General features: G+C 44.9%; 1 protein-coding gene across 1 annotated transcript in view; it reads right to left on the bottom strand.

The window, feature by feature from the left end:
- The window catches only part of LOC311134852 (neuronal cell adhesion molecule-like), a gene marked incomplete at both ends in the record, with an annotated part of 41722 nt that extends 30494 nt beyond the window's left edge, over positions 1–11228 (bottom strand). The window contains 2 exons of the mRNA XM_084168629.1: positions 10406–10620; positions 11128–11228. Coding sequence (XP_084024755.1) covers positions 10406–10620; positions 11128–11228 — 316 coding nt within the window. The remainder of the gene's footprint in view (positions 1–10405; positions 10621–11127) is intronic.
- Between the last annotated feature and the right edge of the window lie 1897 nt (positions 11229–13125).

Below are 13125 nucleotides of genomic sequence, written 5' to 3'. Positions count from 1 at the left end.
CTTTTAAGAAGGCACACCTGTTAATTGAAATTCATTCCAGGTGACTACCTCATGAAGCTGGTTGAGAGAATGCCAAGAGTGTGCAAAGCTGTCATCAAGAAAAACGGTGGCTACTTTGAAGAATCTCAAATATAAAATATATTTTGATTTGTTTAACACTTTTTGGGTTACAACTTGATTCCATATGTGTTATTTCATCGTTTTGATGTCTTCACAATTATTCTGCAATGTAGAAAATAGAAAAAATTAAGAAAAACCCTGGAATGAGTAGGTGTGTCCAAAACGTTTGACTGGTACTGTATATTGAACTCATCTGTATTTCTTTATTTTATTATTTTATTTAACGAGGCAAGTCAGTTAAGAACAAATTCTTATTTACAATGACGGCCAAACCCTCCCCTAACCCGGACGATGCTGGGCCAATTGTGCGCCGCCCTATGGGACTCCCGATCACGGCCGGATGTGATACAGCCCGGGATCGAACCAGGGTCTGTAGTGATGCCTCAAGCGCTGAGATGCAGTGCCTTAGACCGCTGCGCCACTTGGGAGTAACTCGGGAAATGCATGAATACTCCAAATCTGCATGCTAATGCCTTCCCTTCAGTGTGTTTAGTGTTGACTGGATGGAGATAAAGGACAGGGGAGGGCTGAATGGTGTCATGGATGGATGGTGGGATGGATGGATGGATAGAGATAATGGATAGAGGGATAGAGATAATGGATAGAGGGATAGAGATAATGGATAGAGATAATGGATAGAGATAATGGATAGAGGGATAGAGATAATGGATAGAGGGATAGAGATAATGGATAGAGGATATGGTACTGGCACACCAACTTAACGTTGCTGTTTACTGGATTGGATTAGCCATCCTCTGAGTGATCATACTAATTATAGTGATCCACATGTAGCGAGCTAGACAGATGATTAGCAGACCAATTTAGTTAGTTCAGGGATTAAATAGAAATTCCATTTCAATTTAATTTACTTCCTTGAATCCCGAGGGCTATTAACTCACTGTTCATCTTCGGAGATCAATGGCAATAAAGGGTCTATAATGGAGTTGATACAACATACACAGTAACAGTTTCCAATCTGTGATTGCACTTCAATATTTGTTTTCCTTTTTTAGGCCAATTTTCTTTTCACTCGTTCAAGTATAGAATATATTTATTATATATTCATATAAAACACACATGCTAAATGATAAATTAGCAATTGTGTGCAAGAGTTTCTTTCTTTATTTTTCATATTAATTGCTTGTCAGAGTCGTTGCTAAATTTAGCATCACAAAACACAGAAATGTGAGGTTGCTCTAGTTTGGAGGCACAAAGTAAAAGGGAGCACGTCAGAAAGGCATGCATCATGTCAATCAAACTAGAGCACTACGACCATAGAAATAGAATGGCATAGAATATCATTGTATTTCTCTGGCTATGACTGGTAGGTATCCAGCGTGGATCATATGTCTATGGTCAGACCATAGAAATAGAGTCTCTCTATTGTGTCTGTTTCAAACAATATAAGTCCTATTCAGGGAAAAGGGATTATGTGCTATTAGATATTATGGATATAGAACAGGTGTCTGTCATAGTGGTGCGTTAGACCACTGCATGGCTTTATTTAGGCACATCTCTCTCTCTCTCTCTCTCTCTCTCTCTCTCTCTCTCTCTCTCTCTCTCTCTCTCTCTCTCTCTCTCTCTCTCTCTCTCTCTCTCTCTCTCTCTCTCTCTCTCTCTCTCTCTCTCTCTCTCTCTCTCTCTCTCTCTCTCTCTCTCTCTCTCTCTCTCTCTCTCTCTCTCTCTCTCTCTCTCTCTCTCTCTCTCTCTCTCTCTCTCTCTCTCTCTCTCTCTCTCTCTCTCTCTCTCTCTCTCTCTCTCTCTCTCTCTCTCTCTCTCTCTCTCTCTCTCTCTCTCTCTCTCTCTCTCTCTCTCTCTCTCTCTCTCTCTCTCTCTCTCTCTCTCATTTATTTCTTTAGTCAGCCATTTGGAATGTGGTGATTCACCAAAGCTGTCTAGAACATGCTCCTGCTTCCAACAATCAATTTCCACTGGAACCTTTCAAGTAGACAGAAAAACTAATTGAGAAGAAATAGGATGAGATATAATTAGGATGAAACCATCTCAATAGTCTAGATGAAAACCATCTCAATAGTCTAGGATGAAAACCATCTCAATAGTCTAGGATGAAAACCATCTCAATAGTCTAGGATGAAAACCATCTCAATAGTCTAGGATGAAAACCATCTCAATAGTCTAGGATGAAAACCATCTCAATAGTCTAGGATGAAAACCATCTCAATAGTCTAGGATGAAAACCAACTCAATAGTCTAGGATGCGGAAATATCGTAAAGCGACAACAGAAAATGACCACAATGTACTTTGGCTGTGTTTGAATCAGTTCAGGCCAAGGACAAACAACTTACAAACAATCACTGATCTCATGACAAAACTGGAAAGTAAAAAATACAAGTTTTTAAAAAAATGTTTTGTAATGCTTTTGGAATAGCTCTATACTTTGAGTAATTCTTTTTAAAAAAGGTAATGGTATATTGGAACACTGCTGTACATGACAAGATATAGACACACTACAGCTCTATTACATACAGGAAAAGCAGAAGACTTGCTAAGAGTCATATTGAGGTTTTTTTTACACCAATAATAGCATGAACACTTGGAGGAGTGGTAGGTAGGGGTGTATAGGGACAAAGAATAGCCCTAGGCCTCCAGCAGGTGTATTGTTCCTATCATCGAATACTACACCAAAGAAAGCCATATTCAGCCAGACAGTCTAGATTAGAATGGTGGGACAGAGAGCAAGCTCCGGTCACTACCTTCTCTTCTCTTTCTCTCACCCCAAGCTGACCCTCTCATCAGCCTTCTCACCGCCACTACATAACATCTGTTAGAATAACACAAGCTTTAAAAAGACCCAATTTGGGACATGTACATCTGTCTTTATCATTTAAATCACTATCTGAGAGTGGTTACACTTCTCTAGCGGCCCAATCCCTCAGCTTTATAGCAAACCGAGTGGTGGGGCTGACGTTTTGTTGTTTTTTTCGAATTAAGGAGTGTGCTTTTAACCTGTTGCAAAAGGGGTCTTCTGCTATGCATTATAGCCTCTTGGAAAATAGACAGTTAAACAGTAATGACCACAGTAAACATGTGTTGCTTTCAAAGTGACCCAGGAGGAAAAGTAAATCAAATGTACTGGCAATACTGAAGATACTGACATCCTAAAGATGTTAACAAAAGAAAGGGACTACATACTGGGTTCTATTTACGCTCAGAACTACAGTTTAGAGGATGGAGGATTTACATTTGTGAAGTCGTAAACCCCCTCCAGAAGAAACCACAAACAGAGCCAGCATCCCAAATGGCACCCTATTCACCCCACGGTGCTCTGGTTAAATTACTTTTTATTCTTATTTTTTTAGTCTCTTTGAGATAAAATCTATTTTTCAAGAGAGACCTGGTCCAACCAAGACAGCAGCAGGGGGGAACAATGTTTGAAACAAATATCAGACATACTGCAACAGCTTACATAAGACACACCATCAAAGCATTTATTGGGACCTGGACACACACACACACACTTCTAAGTCTACATCAAAGTGTGCGGATGTTTTAAAGTAGTGCACTATGTAGGGAATAAGGGTGCCATCCGAGACGCAGCCAGACTACTGGGTGTCTCCCTGTCTCCCTCCCAGCTACACTTCTAAGTCTACATCAAAGTGTGCGGATGTTTTAACGTTATCACCAAAAAAACACACTAATGCAAGTGTCATGCATTGTGCCCTTCTGGAAATAAAAATGTACAAAACCTATATTTTTGTAATCGTTGACTGAAACTGTGACCAAAGTTTGGTTTTGATGATCTAAAACACCTGGTTGATCGTGACAAAAGGTTGACAGAACCTACCAGTTCCATTACCCATAAGGCATTGGGAACCAGGCCAGGGGTTGGTGGAGTGATTTGCATGGTCCTGTGGTCCTGTGTGGCTCAGTCGGGAAGGCTGTGTCGCTATCAACACCAATTGGTCGTGGGTTCAGTTCCCGCAGGGACACCATAGGCCTACACATACTAAAAACGACTGTATTCACTTTGGATGTAAGTCGCTTTGGATAAAACCGAAGTGGCGTATATCTACGTGGGAGGCCAAGGGGCTGCAGGAGGTGAGGCGGGAGCTGTTGTTTATCTGTCAGCCAGCAGTGGTGATGGCGGGGGTAGTCAGATTAGGGAAGCGCAGCCCTGCTATCACTCTCTCCCAGGGTTGGGTTTGGGTATACGTGATGGGGTAGTTTGACTCGGGGTGCCAAACGCTTAATGGGATTTTAACATTGAAGACGGGCATGGAGAATCCAATCAGAGCCCGGCCCCCATGTTGTGGACCTATTCTAATCTGCTTAGTAACTAACTAGCTATCAGGGAACCAGTCCTCTGCTTAAGCATATATAGGAAATAGGAATCACAGGAAATCTTGCCATAAATTGAAATATACACACATTCATGCATTAAATATTTATATGTACTGTATGGTAAGTCTTAGCTTGAGGCTTTACTTTAGGTCTAGATACAGTATAATCAGAAGAAACTCAACCGTAATCCATTAATCATAATATTATACTCTGTGTGTTGAAACTATCTATGTTCCACAACTGAAACTGGAGAGCACTGTCTCCAAAACATCTGATGAGTTGTGTTTCAGGGTGAACAAAACAGCATATCTCCAGTTACCACAGAACAGTGTATACTAAGTAGGATATCCCTTTTAACAACCAGAAGAAAAGAGATCAGACATACAGTAGTGCCTTTCTCTGGGACCTAGTCACTTCAACCTTGTGAAGCTCAGACACAGTAGTGGGATAAAGGATAGCAAATATTAGCAACACTGAGGCAGATTCAAAGTTGGGATTTAACCTTACAACAGTGTAGAGGAGACAGGGGAGAGATAGGCTGTGTTCCAAATATCACTCTATTCCCTAGACAGAGTAATGAATATTCCACTACATGAACTCCAGAGGGCTATCGTCTGGTGTTTTATTATCTCCTAAAGAAAGCAGCAAGGTTCCTGGGAAAGATCAAAAGGAGGGAGGGGGAGAGAGAAAGAGAAAGAAAGACAGAGAGAGAGAGAGAGAGAGAGAGAGAGAGAGCGAGAGAGAGAGAGAGATAAAGAGAGAGAGACAGAGAGAGAGAGAGAGAGCGAGAGAGAGATAAAGAGAGAAAGACAGAGAGCGAGAGAGAGAGACAGAGACAGAGAGAGAAAGCAAGAGAGAGAGAGAGAAAGCAAGAGAGAGAGAAAGCGAGAGAGAGAGAGAGAGTGAGAGAGAGTGAGAGAGCGAGAGAGAAAGAGAGAGAGCGAGAGAGAGAGAGAGAGAGAGAGAGAGACAAAGCGAGAGAGAGAGAAAGCAAGAGAGAGAGAGAGAGAGAGAGAGAGAGAGAGAGAGAGAGAGAGAGAGAGAGAGAGAGAGAGAGATAAAGAGAGAGAGACAGAGAGAGAAAGAGAGAGACAGAGATAAAGAGAGAGAGATAAAGAGAGAGAGACAGAGAGAGGAAGAGAACGTGGTGGATGGAGATTAGACAGTAATCTGTTCTCAGGGAGGCGATTGCTGCTTTATCTGTGTAGCTCAGCTATGAACTCAGATTATAAAACAGGTTTTCATAATTCTATAAGAGCTCCGGATATCATCCCCTCAAAAGATTGCACGTATGGGAAATGGAACCACATTAAATATCCAGCCATAACATAGATGAGACAGGACAAGAGCTCATTGAGCTCTCCTCAACATGCCTGCAAACGGGCAAAAAACAAAAATCCTGAAAGGGACGCATCTGTCCTCCAGAGGTGATGTGTAGGCGTCGTGCACTCTGTCACGCACCAAGCCCTTTGAGTAACACGTCTGCAATGATAGCTCCTCTCAAAGAGAGTTCTGGATATAGGATCAGTTTTGCCTTTTATATCATAACGAATACGATTATATGGACAGACGGGACCTGATCCTAGATCAGCACTCCTATTCTGATTTTTGAATATGTGTGTCATTGTCCTGTGGGGCCAGGGAGCTAGGCCGGAGAGGTCCCAAAACCAGCCAACCTCGAAGGCATGTTGTCCATTGGATCTGGTTCAAACTTGACTCTTTCCTTTCAACCTCGGCCAGGATTCAAATACCACAGCTGACCAACCGAGAGACGAACCCTAATGACAATGGAGAACCATGGATAACATAATGGTTGATAACTGACTCATATGGCATTCATTGCGTGTGGCGTGGATATTTCCTTTTCACACTGTCCTTTTCAGCACGGTTCCAGCAACTATGATGGATGCGTAACCAGGCCAGCTCAGTACAGCTTGGTTTGGCTTGACTCAGTAGTATGAAAAGCCCTTAAATCATCGTCCACCTCTGTCTCGAATCTGGCTACTGCCCAGAATTGACCCATTCTCAGAGCTGTAAAAATACAGAGCGTCTGACCAGATCACATTGAAATGCCTTCCAACCTACATACAGACCAGACAGACAGACAGACAGACAAGCTCCCTGGTGCCCCAGAGCGTCTGACCAGATCACGTTGAAATGCCTTCCAACCTACATACAGACCAGACAGACAGACAAGCTCCCTGGTGCCCCAGACAGACCTCTCTGCCACACTGGCCGCTTGATTGGGTTATCAGCCCAGCAGATAAATGAAGTCGCCACTCATCCCTTCATCCTCTCCTCTTCACTGCTGGGGCCAGAGCAGGGAATTATCTCAGTGACAATGACGTTCTTTCAGAGCCACCAAAGAGCCTGTCTGAGCTGAGAAGCAGAGAGGGAAAGGAAGAGGACGACAGACACAGAGGAAAGAGATCCCACTGATTGATGTTCCACTGTAGTGTGTTTGATCGAAATTGCTCTGGCGTAGGAATGTATTCTAGTCAACTGTGGCTGTTGTCGCCGTGGCTGTTGTCGCCGTGGCTGTTGTAGGACAAGGAGGGAGGGTTGTTGTAGGACAAGGAGGGAGGGTTGTTGTAGGACAGGGAAGGAGGGCTGTTGTAGGACAGGGAGAGAGGGCTGTTGAAGGACAGGGAGGGAGGGCTGTTGAAGGACAGGGAGGGAGGGCTGTTGAAGGACAGGGAGGGAGGGCTGTTGAAGGACAGGGAGGGAGGGCTGTTGAAGGACAGGGAGGGAGGGCTGTTGAAGGACAGGGAGAGAGGGCTGTTGAAGGACAGGGAGGGAGGGCTGTTGAAGGACAGGGAGAGAGGGCTGTTGTAGGACAGGGAGGGAGGGCTGTTGTAGGACAGGGAGGGAGGGCTGTTGAAGGACAGGGAGAGAGGGCTGTTGAAGGACAGGGAGGGAGGGCTGTTGAAGGACAGGGAGAGAGGGCTGTTGTAGGACAGGGAGGGAGGGCTGTTGAAGGACAGGGAGGGAGGGCTGTTGAAGGACAGGGAGGGAGGGCTGTTGAAGGACAGGGACAGAGGGCTGTTGAAGGACAGGGAGGGCTGTTGAAGGACAGGGAGAGAAGGCTGTTGTAGGACAGGGAGGGAGGGCTGTTGAAGGACAGGGAGGGAGGGCTGTTCTATGCTTCCCGTTCTTAAACCTAATTTTTGCATCTTTTACATTCGGTTTTGTACACCAGCTTCAAAAATATGAAAATACAATATTTTGGGGTATTAAAAAGATATTTCACAGCGGTTTAGATGGTAGAATAATTATCTACACTGTTTCTGTCACATAAACTGAAATTAGGAAAACTATTAGAATTTTTGCAACCAGGAAATGATGAACCTGCATAGTGCACCTTTAATACACCAAGCTGTAAACAGTTCTCTCAGGGATGGTGAAAAACAACATTCCTAATGCCAGCTCTACTCTGCTCTCTCCCCCTTCTTTTTCTTCCTACCCCTTCCCTTCTTTCCAGTCACTAACTGCTACAGGCTTGGAGTTGGTAGGTATACTGGTAAATGCCCAATATATTTTAAATTAGAAAAACAAATCAATATGGGAATATGGGATAAAATACAGCAAGCTGTTAACAGTCCTCTTAGGCAGAGAGAAAAACAACATTCCTGGTGCCAGCTCGGCTCTCTCCCCCTTCTCCCTCCACTGTCCTAACTGTGGCAGCACCCTAGCCCGAGAGAGAAGAATTATCATTGCTGACAGAATGCATTAGACTTCCAGCAAACATGTCTAATGATAATTCTTCGGACACTGGAGACGATTGGTACGTTTAAATGTTCCTCAACATGTGACCTGGAAATCTGGGTGTTTGATTGGGTGTGGTGGAAAAAAAAGGGGAGTGGCTTTAATGGGGGACTAATTTTTATGACTAATGGCTTTTTGACCTCAATCTTCTCTAATCATTTTGAAGCCCTAGACACACAAAGATTATGGTGGGTTATAGATTAAGCTTTTGAACAAAGTGCGTACCACAGACAAGGATGAGAACAAAAGGAAAAACAGCGTCCAGATCCAGCATTGTTTTGGTTTGAAAAAAGATCAAAAGGGACATGGATTGGAACATTTATTTTAGGTTGAATGGAGATAGAGGGAGAGGAGAAAATCTCTGATAGATTCGCAGTAGGATTTCTTCATCATCCCATGTCTTTTGTCTCTTACCCCAAGGGGAGAATTTTCCCAGGATTCCCGTGGCTGTGTTTGGGGGGTTTGGGGGGTGTTAAGGGATGAAAAAAGAATGAAGGAAGAAACAGAGATGGAGAGCCAATCTATCATCCCAGTCAGATTAACATCCCTTCAGTAGAGCAGGCTGAGCCCTTGACATGGTCCCTAACCCTGGACCAGGGGGCAGAGTGGAGAGGACACACAGACACACACACACACACACACACACACACACACACACACACACACACACACACACACACACACACACACACCACACAACACACCACACACACACACACACACCACACAACACACCACACACACACACCACACACAACACACACACACACACACACACACAACACACCACACACACCACACACACACACACACACACAACACACCACACACACACACACACACACACACCACACCACACACCACACACAACACACACACACACACACACACACACACACACACACACACACACACACCACACAACACACCACACCACACACCACACACCACACACCACACACACCACACCACACACACCACACCACACACACACACACACACACACACACACACACCACACACACACACCACACACACACACACACACACACACACCACACACCACACACCACACACCCCACACACACACACACACACACACCACACACCACACACCACACACACACCACACCACACACACAAACTGGGGGAAGGCAGTGGTATTAGAGAACCAGGACCTAAATGAGTCTCAAGGGTCAGTCGGCCCCCTGAACCATAGCAAAGCCACTTTGTCACCTTTATTCACGAGCTGACAGCTAAGTGTCTGGCGTCATCTGGTTACATCAATCACTGTTGCATGTGATTGGTCAAGGAGGATGAAACAAATCTTCTTATTTACCTTTATTTCACCAGGTTGTCCCATTGAGGTCAGGTTTTAGAAAATACCTATTTTTCAAGGGATAAATAGCCATTATTTACTATTTTACACCTAGGGTTACTATACATGATTTTAACCCAATTTATAAGAGATTGTCCAAAATTGAAATGCTCCAGGCATTTATATATAAACCCCAGTCGATCTTTATCAAATGCCTTTTCGAAGTCTGCTATGAATAGTAGGCCTGGTTTCCCAGATTTTCCATAGTGTTCTATTGTTTCCTGTACTTGCCTTATATTATCTCCAATGTATCGTCCATGTAAAAAACCTGTCTGATTAGAATGAATAATGTCCGACAATACCTTTTTAATTCTATGCGCTATACATTTTGTTAGAATTAGTTTATACCCAGTGGTAACATAACATCCATTCAATAAGAGACATCAACCACAGAGAATGGTCGTGTGGAAGGAATCCATGGCTGGTGGGTTTAATGTGCTCCTATCTTGGCAGGCCCGGCTCTTTAAATCTCAGACATGAAAAGCGGGTTAAGGGCTGTGGTGGCATATTTGCTGAGCAATTAGACAACACAAATGGGCCAGAGAGAGAGGGAGGAGGAAGAGGGGAGGAAGGAGGGTGATGGGTTCTTCTTAAGCCTATGCAAATCGAGGAAGGGAGCATGAGAAGGTTCTCGGGAGCGTTCAAGTGCACGTTCTCTTTCCCAAAGCCCCTACTTCCACAGCCATCATGCTGCTAGGGCTAGGGGCAGCACTCCTGTCCTGCTGTCTGTTCCAATTGGCAGACTAGAGGACAGCGTCAGGCAGCTCCTGTGGCATTCTTCCACTGTGACCCTCTTCAGAGCAGGTTTCTTACAAACATCTGCCGCCCATGCAGGATACTTGGCAAAAGCCTGGGGCGGGGGCTGGGGCTGAGATTGGGGATGGGGATGGAGCTGTGGCTGGGGCTGAGGTTGGGGCTGAGTTTGGGGCTGGGGCTAAGGTTGGGGCTGGGTTTGGGGCTGAGGTTGGGGCTGGGGCTGAGGTTGGGGCTGAGTTTGGGGCTGGGGCTAAGGTTGGGGCTGGGTTTGGGGCTGAGGTTGGGGCTGGGGCTGGGGCTGAGGTTGGGGCTGGGGTTGGGGTTGGGGCTGAGGTTGGGGCTGGGGCTAAGGTTGGGGCTGGGGTTGGGACTGGGGCTAAGGTTGGGGCTGAGGCTGAGGTTGGGGCTGGGGCTGGGGCTAAGGTTGTGGCTGGGGTTGGGGCTGAGGTTGGGACTGGGTTTGAGGCTGAGGTTAGAGCTGGGGCTGAGGTTGGGGCTGGGGCTGGGGCTGATGTTGGGGCTGAGGTTAAGGCTAGGGCTGAGGTTAGGGCTGAGGTTGGGGCTGAGGTTGGGGCTGACTATAGGCTGAGGTGGTTCTCCTCCACTATATAGGATCTCTGGTCTCTTCATACAAATATCAAGATCTTCTCTTCAAACAGAGAACCCAGCCAGCGCCCAGGTTTATATTGCACCCCAGACTCCCTAGTCCCCAGCCCCAGCCCTGACCCGGCAGCACACCCCTACTTCATAAGAAAGGCTCCAAGAACAACGGACCAGCCAGTGGGGACGGGGCGAAAACAGACACCTTTTGTTCCCCTCGCCCCTTTTCAGCGTTCCACTGAGGTGCATGACCCACCACAGCTCCCCCCCCCATCCTCCTCCCCCCCCCCCCCCCACCCCCGTCATCTTAGTCATATTCATATCACAGAGAATAAATTCAGTAACTCAGGTTTCGAAGAATGAATCCCCAAGTTAGCTAGCTGCCTAGAAGCTAAAGTGGTTTACGTTAGGTTGTTTAAATCAAAGATGGTGGGTTAGCTTAACCTGACAACTTGGTCTCTAATGGAGGGGAGGGGGAGAGAACTTAGAACATAAAACCCACAACATCACACTCTACTATGCTCAGATTCCTACCCACCACCCACTTCAAAAGGCGGCTTTCTGCTAGTCGAAACCTCACAGTCCATTTGAACAGAAAAGAGCATCGCTTTGCCTTTCTTCTCACTGAGGGGTATAATAACCTAACATGGGAGGGCGATGAAACCGTATCCTGGGGTAACCTTGCGCAATTGGGTCGGACGGCTATAATGGTGTAATAACCAGACATTGGTAATAATTCAGTCACAGTGGGGCTACTGCTGCCACTGCTGCTTCTACTATTACTACTGCTGCTGCTACTACTACTACTGCTACTACTACTACTGCTACTACTACTACTGCTACTACTACGACTACTACTACTACTACTGCTACTACTACTACTACAACTGCTACTACTACTACTACTGCTACTACTAATACTGCTACTACTACAACTACTACTACAACTGCTACTACTAATACTGCTACTACTAATACTGCTACTACTACGACTATTACTACTACTACTGCTACTACTAATACTACTACTACTACTACTAATACTGCTTCTACTACTACTGCTACTACTAATACTGCTACTACTACGACTACTACTACTACTATTACTGCTACTACTAATACTGCTACTACTACTACTACAACTGCTACCATTAATACTGCTACTACAACTGCTGCTACAACTGCTGCTACTACTACTACTACTACAACTACTACTACTCCTACTCCTACTACAACTGCTACCACTAATACTGCTTCTGCTACTACTACTACTACTACTACTACCACTAATACTGCTACTACAACTGCTGCTACTACTGCTGCTACTACTACTACTATTATAACTGCTACTACTAATACTACTACTACTGCTACTGCTGCTACTGGTTCTGATACTACTACTACTAATACTGCTACTACTGCTACTACGACTACTACTACTACTAATACTGCTACTACTACTGCTGCTACTGCTACTACTACTACTGCTACTGCTGCTACTACTACTACTACTACTACTACTACTACTACTACTGCTACTGCTACTACTACTACTACTACTACTACAAATACTACTACTTCTACTGCTATTTCTGCTACTGCTACTACTCCTGCTATGTCATCTGTCCTAGCAACCAAACAAATGACCACAAGTTAATAAAATAGTAAAATATTGAGGTATTAAAGAGCACATTTATAACACTAGTATATGAAACTGGGCTGCTACTACAGCTAGAAGGGACCAAGGCTGACCACTGACTAACTGGCCACTCCTGTAGCCCTGCCATCTGTCCTAGCAACCAAACAATGTCCTGGCCTGAGATGCTTGACCACGGAGTCATATAACTAACTAGGTAATAAACACACATAGACCATAACACTACTATATAAAACTCGGAATAGTCTCTTGAGACAGATAAAACATTACTATATGCTAGACCAGCGCGCATGGCTTTGGGAGATTACACTTTGAATGAATATTGCTCCAGATATCGTACGTGTTTTCTGTCTGGTACAACAAGCCAATCAATATCCTGATACATGATGTTGGTGTAATGAAAGGTTACACAAGGGACCTTGAGAAGAAGGCGGTGTTGTTTACAGCAACAGTAAGAGCCGTCAAGCTAACAACCAAAATAGAATGTTTCTAGTCGAGACAATCATGTCTGAGTCAGTCCAGCATCACTCAGACATCCCAATGCGT

The sequence above is a fragment of the Coregonus lavaretus genome (genome assembly GCF_964263955.1).
Source record: "Coregonus lavaretus genome assembly, chromosome: 9".
NCBI lineage: Eukaryota > Metazoa > Chordata > Actinopteri > Salmoniformes > Salmonidae > Coregonus > Coregonus lavaretus.
The sequence above is the reverse complement of the archived record's forward strand: the minus strand, read 5'-3'. Positions and strand labels throughout refer to the sequence as shown.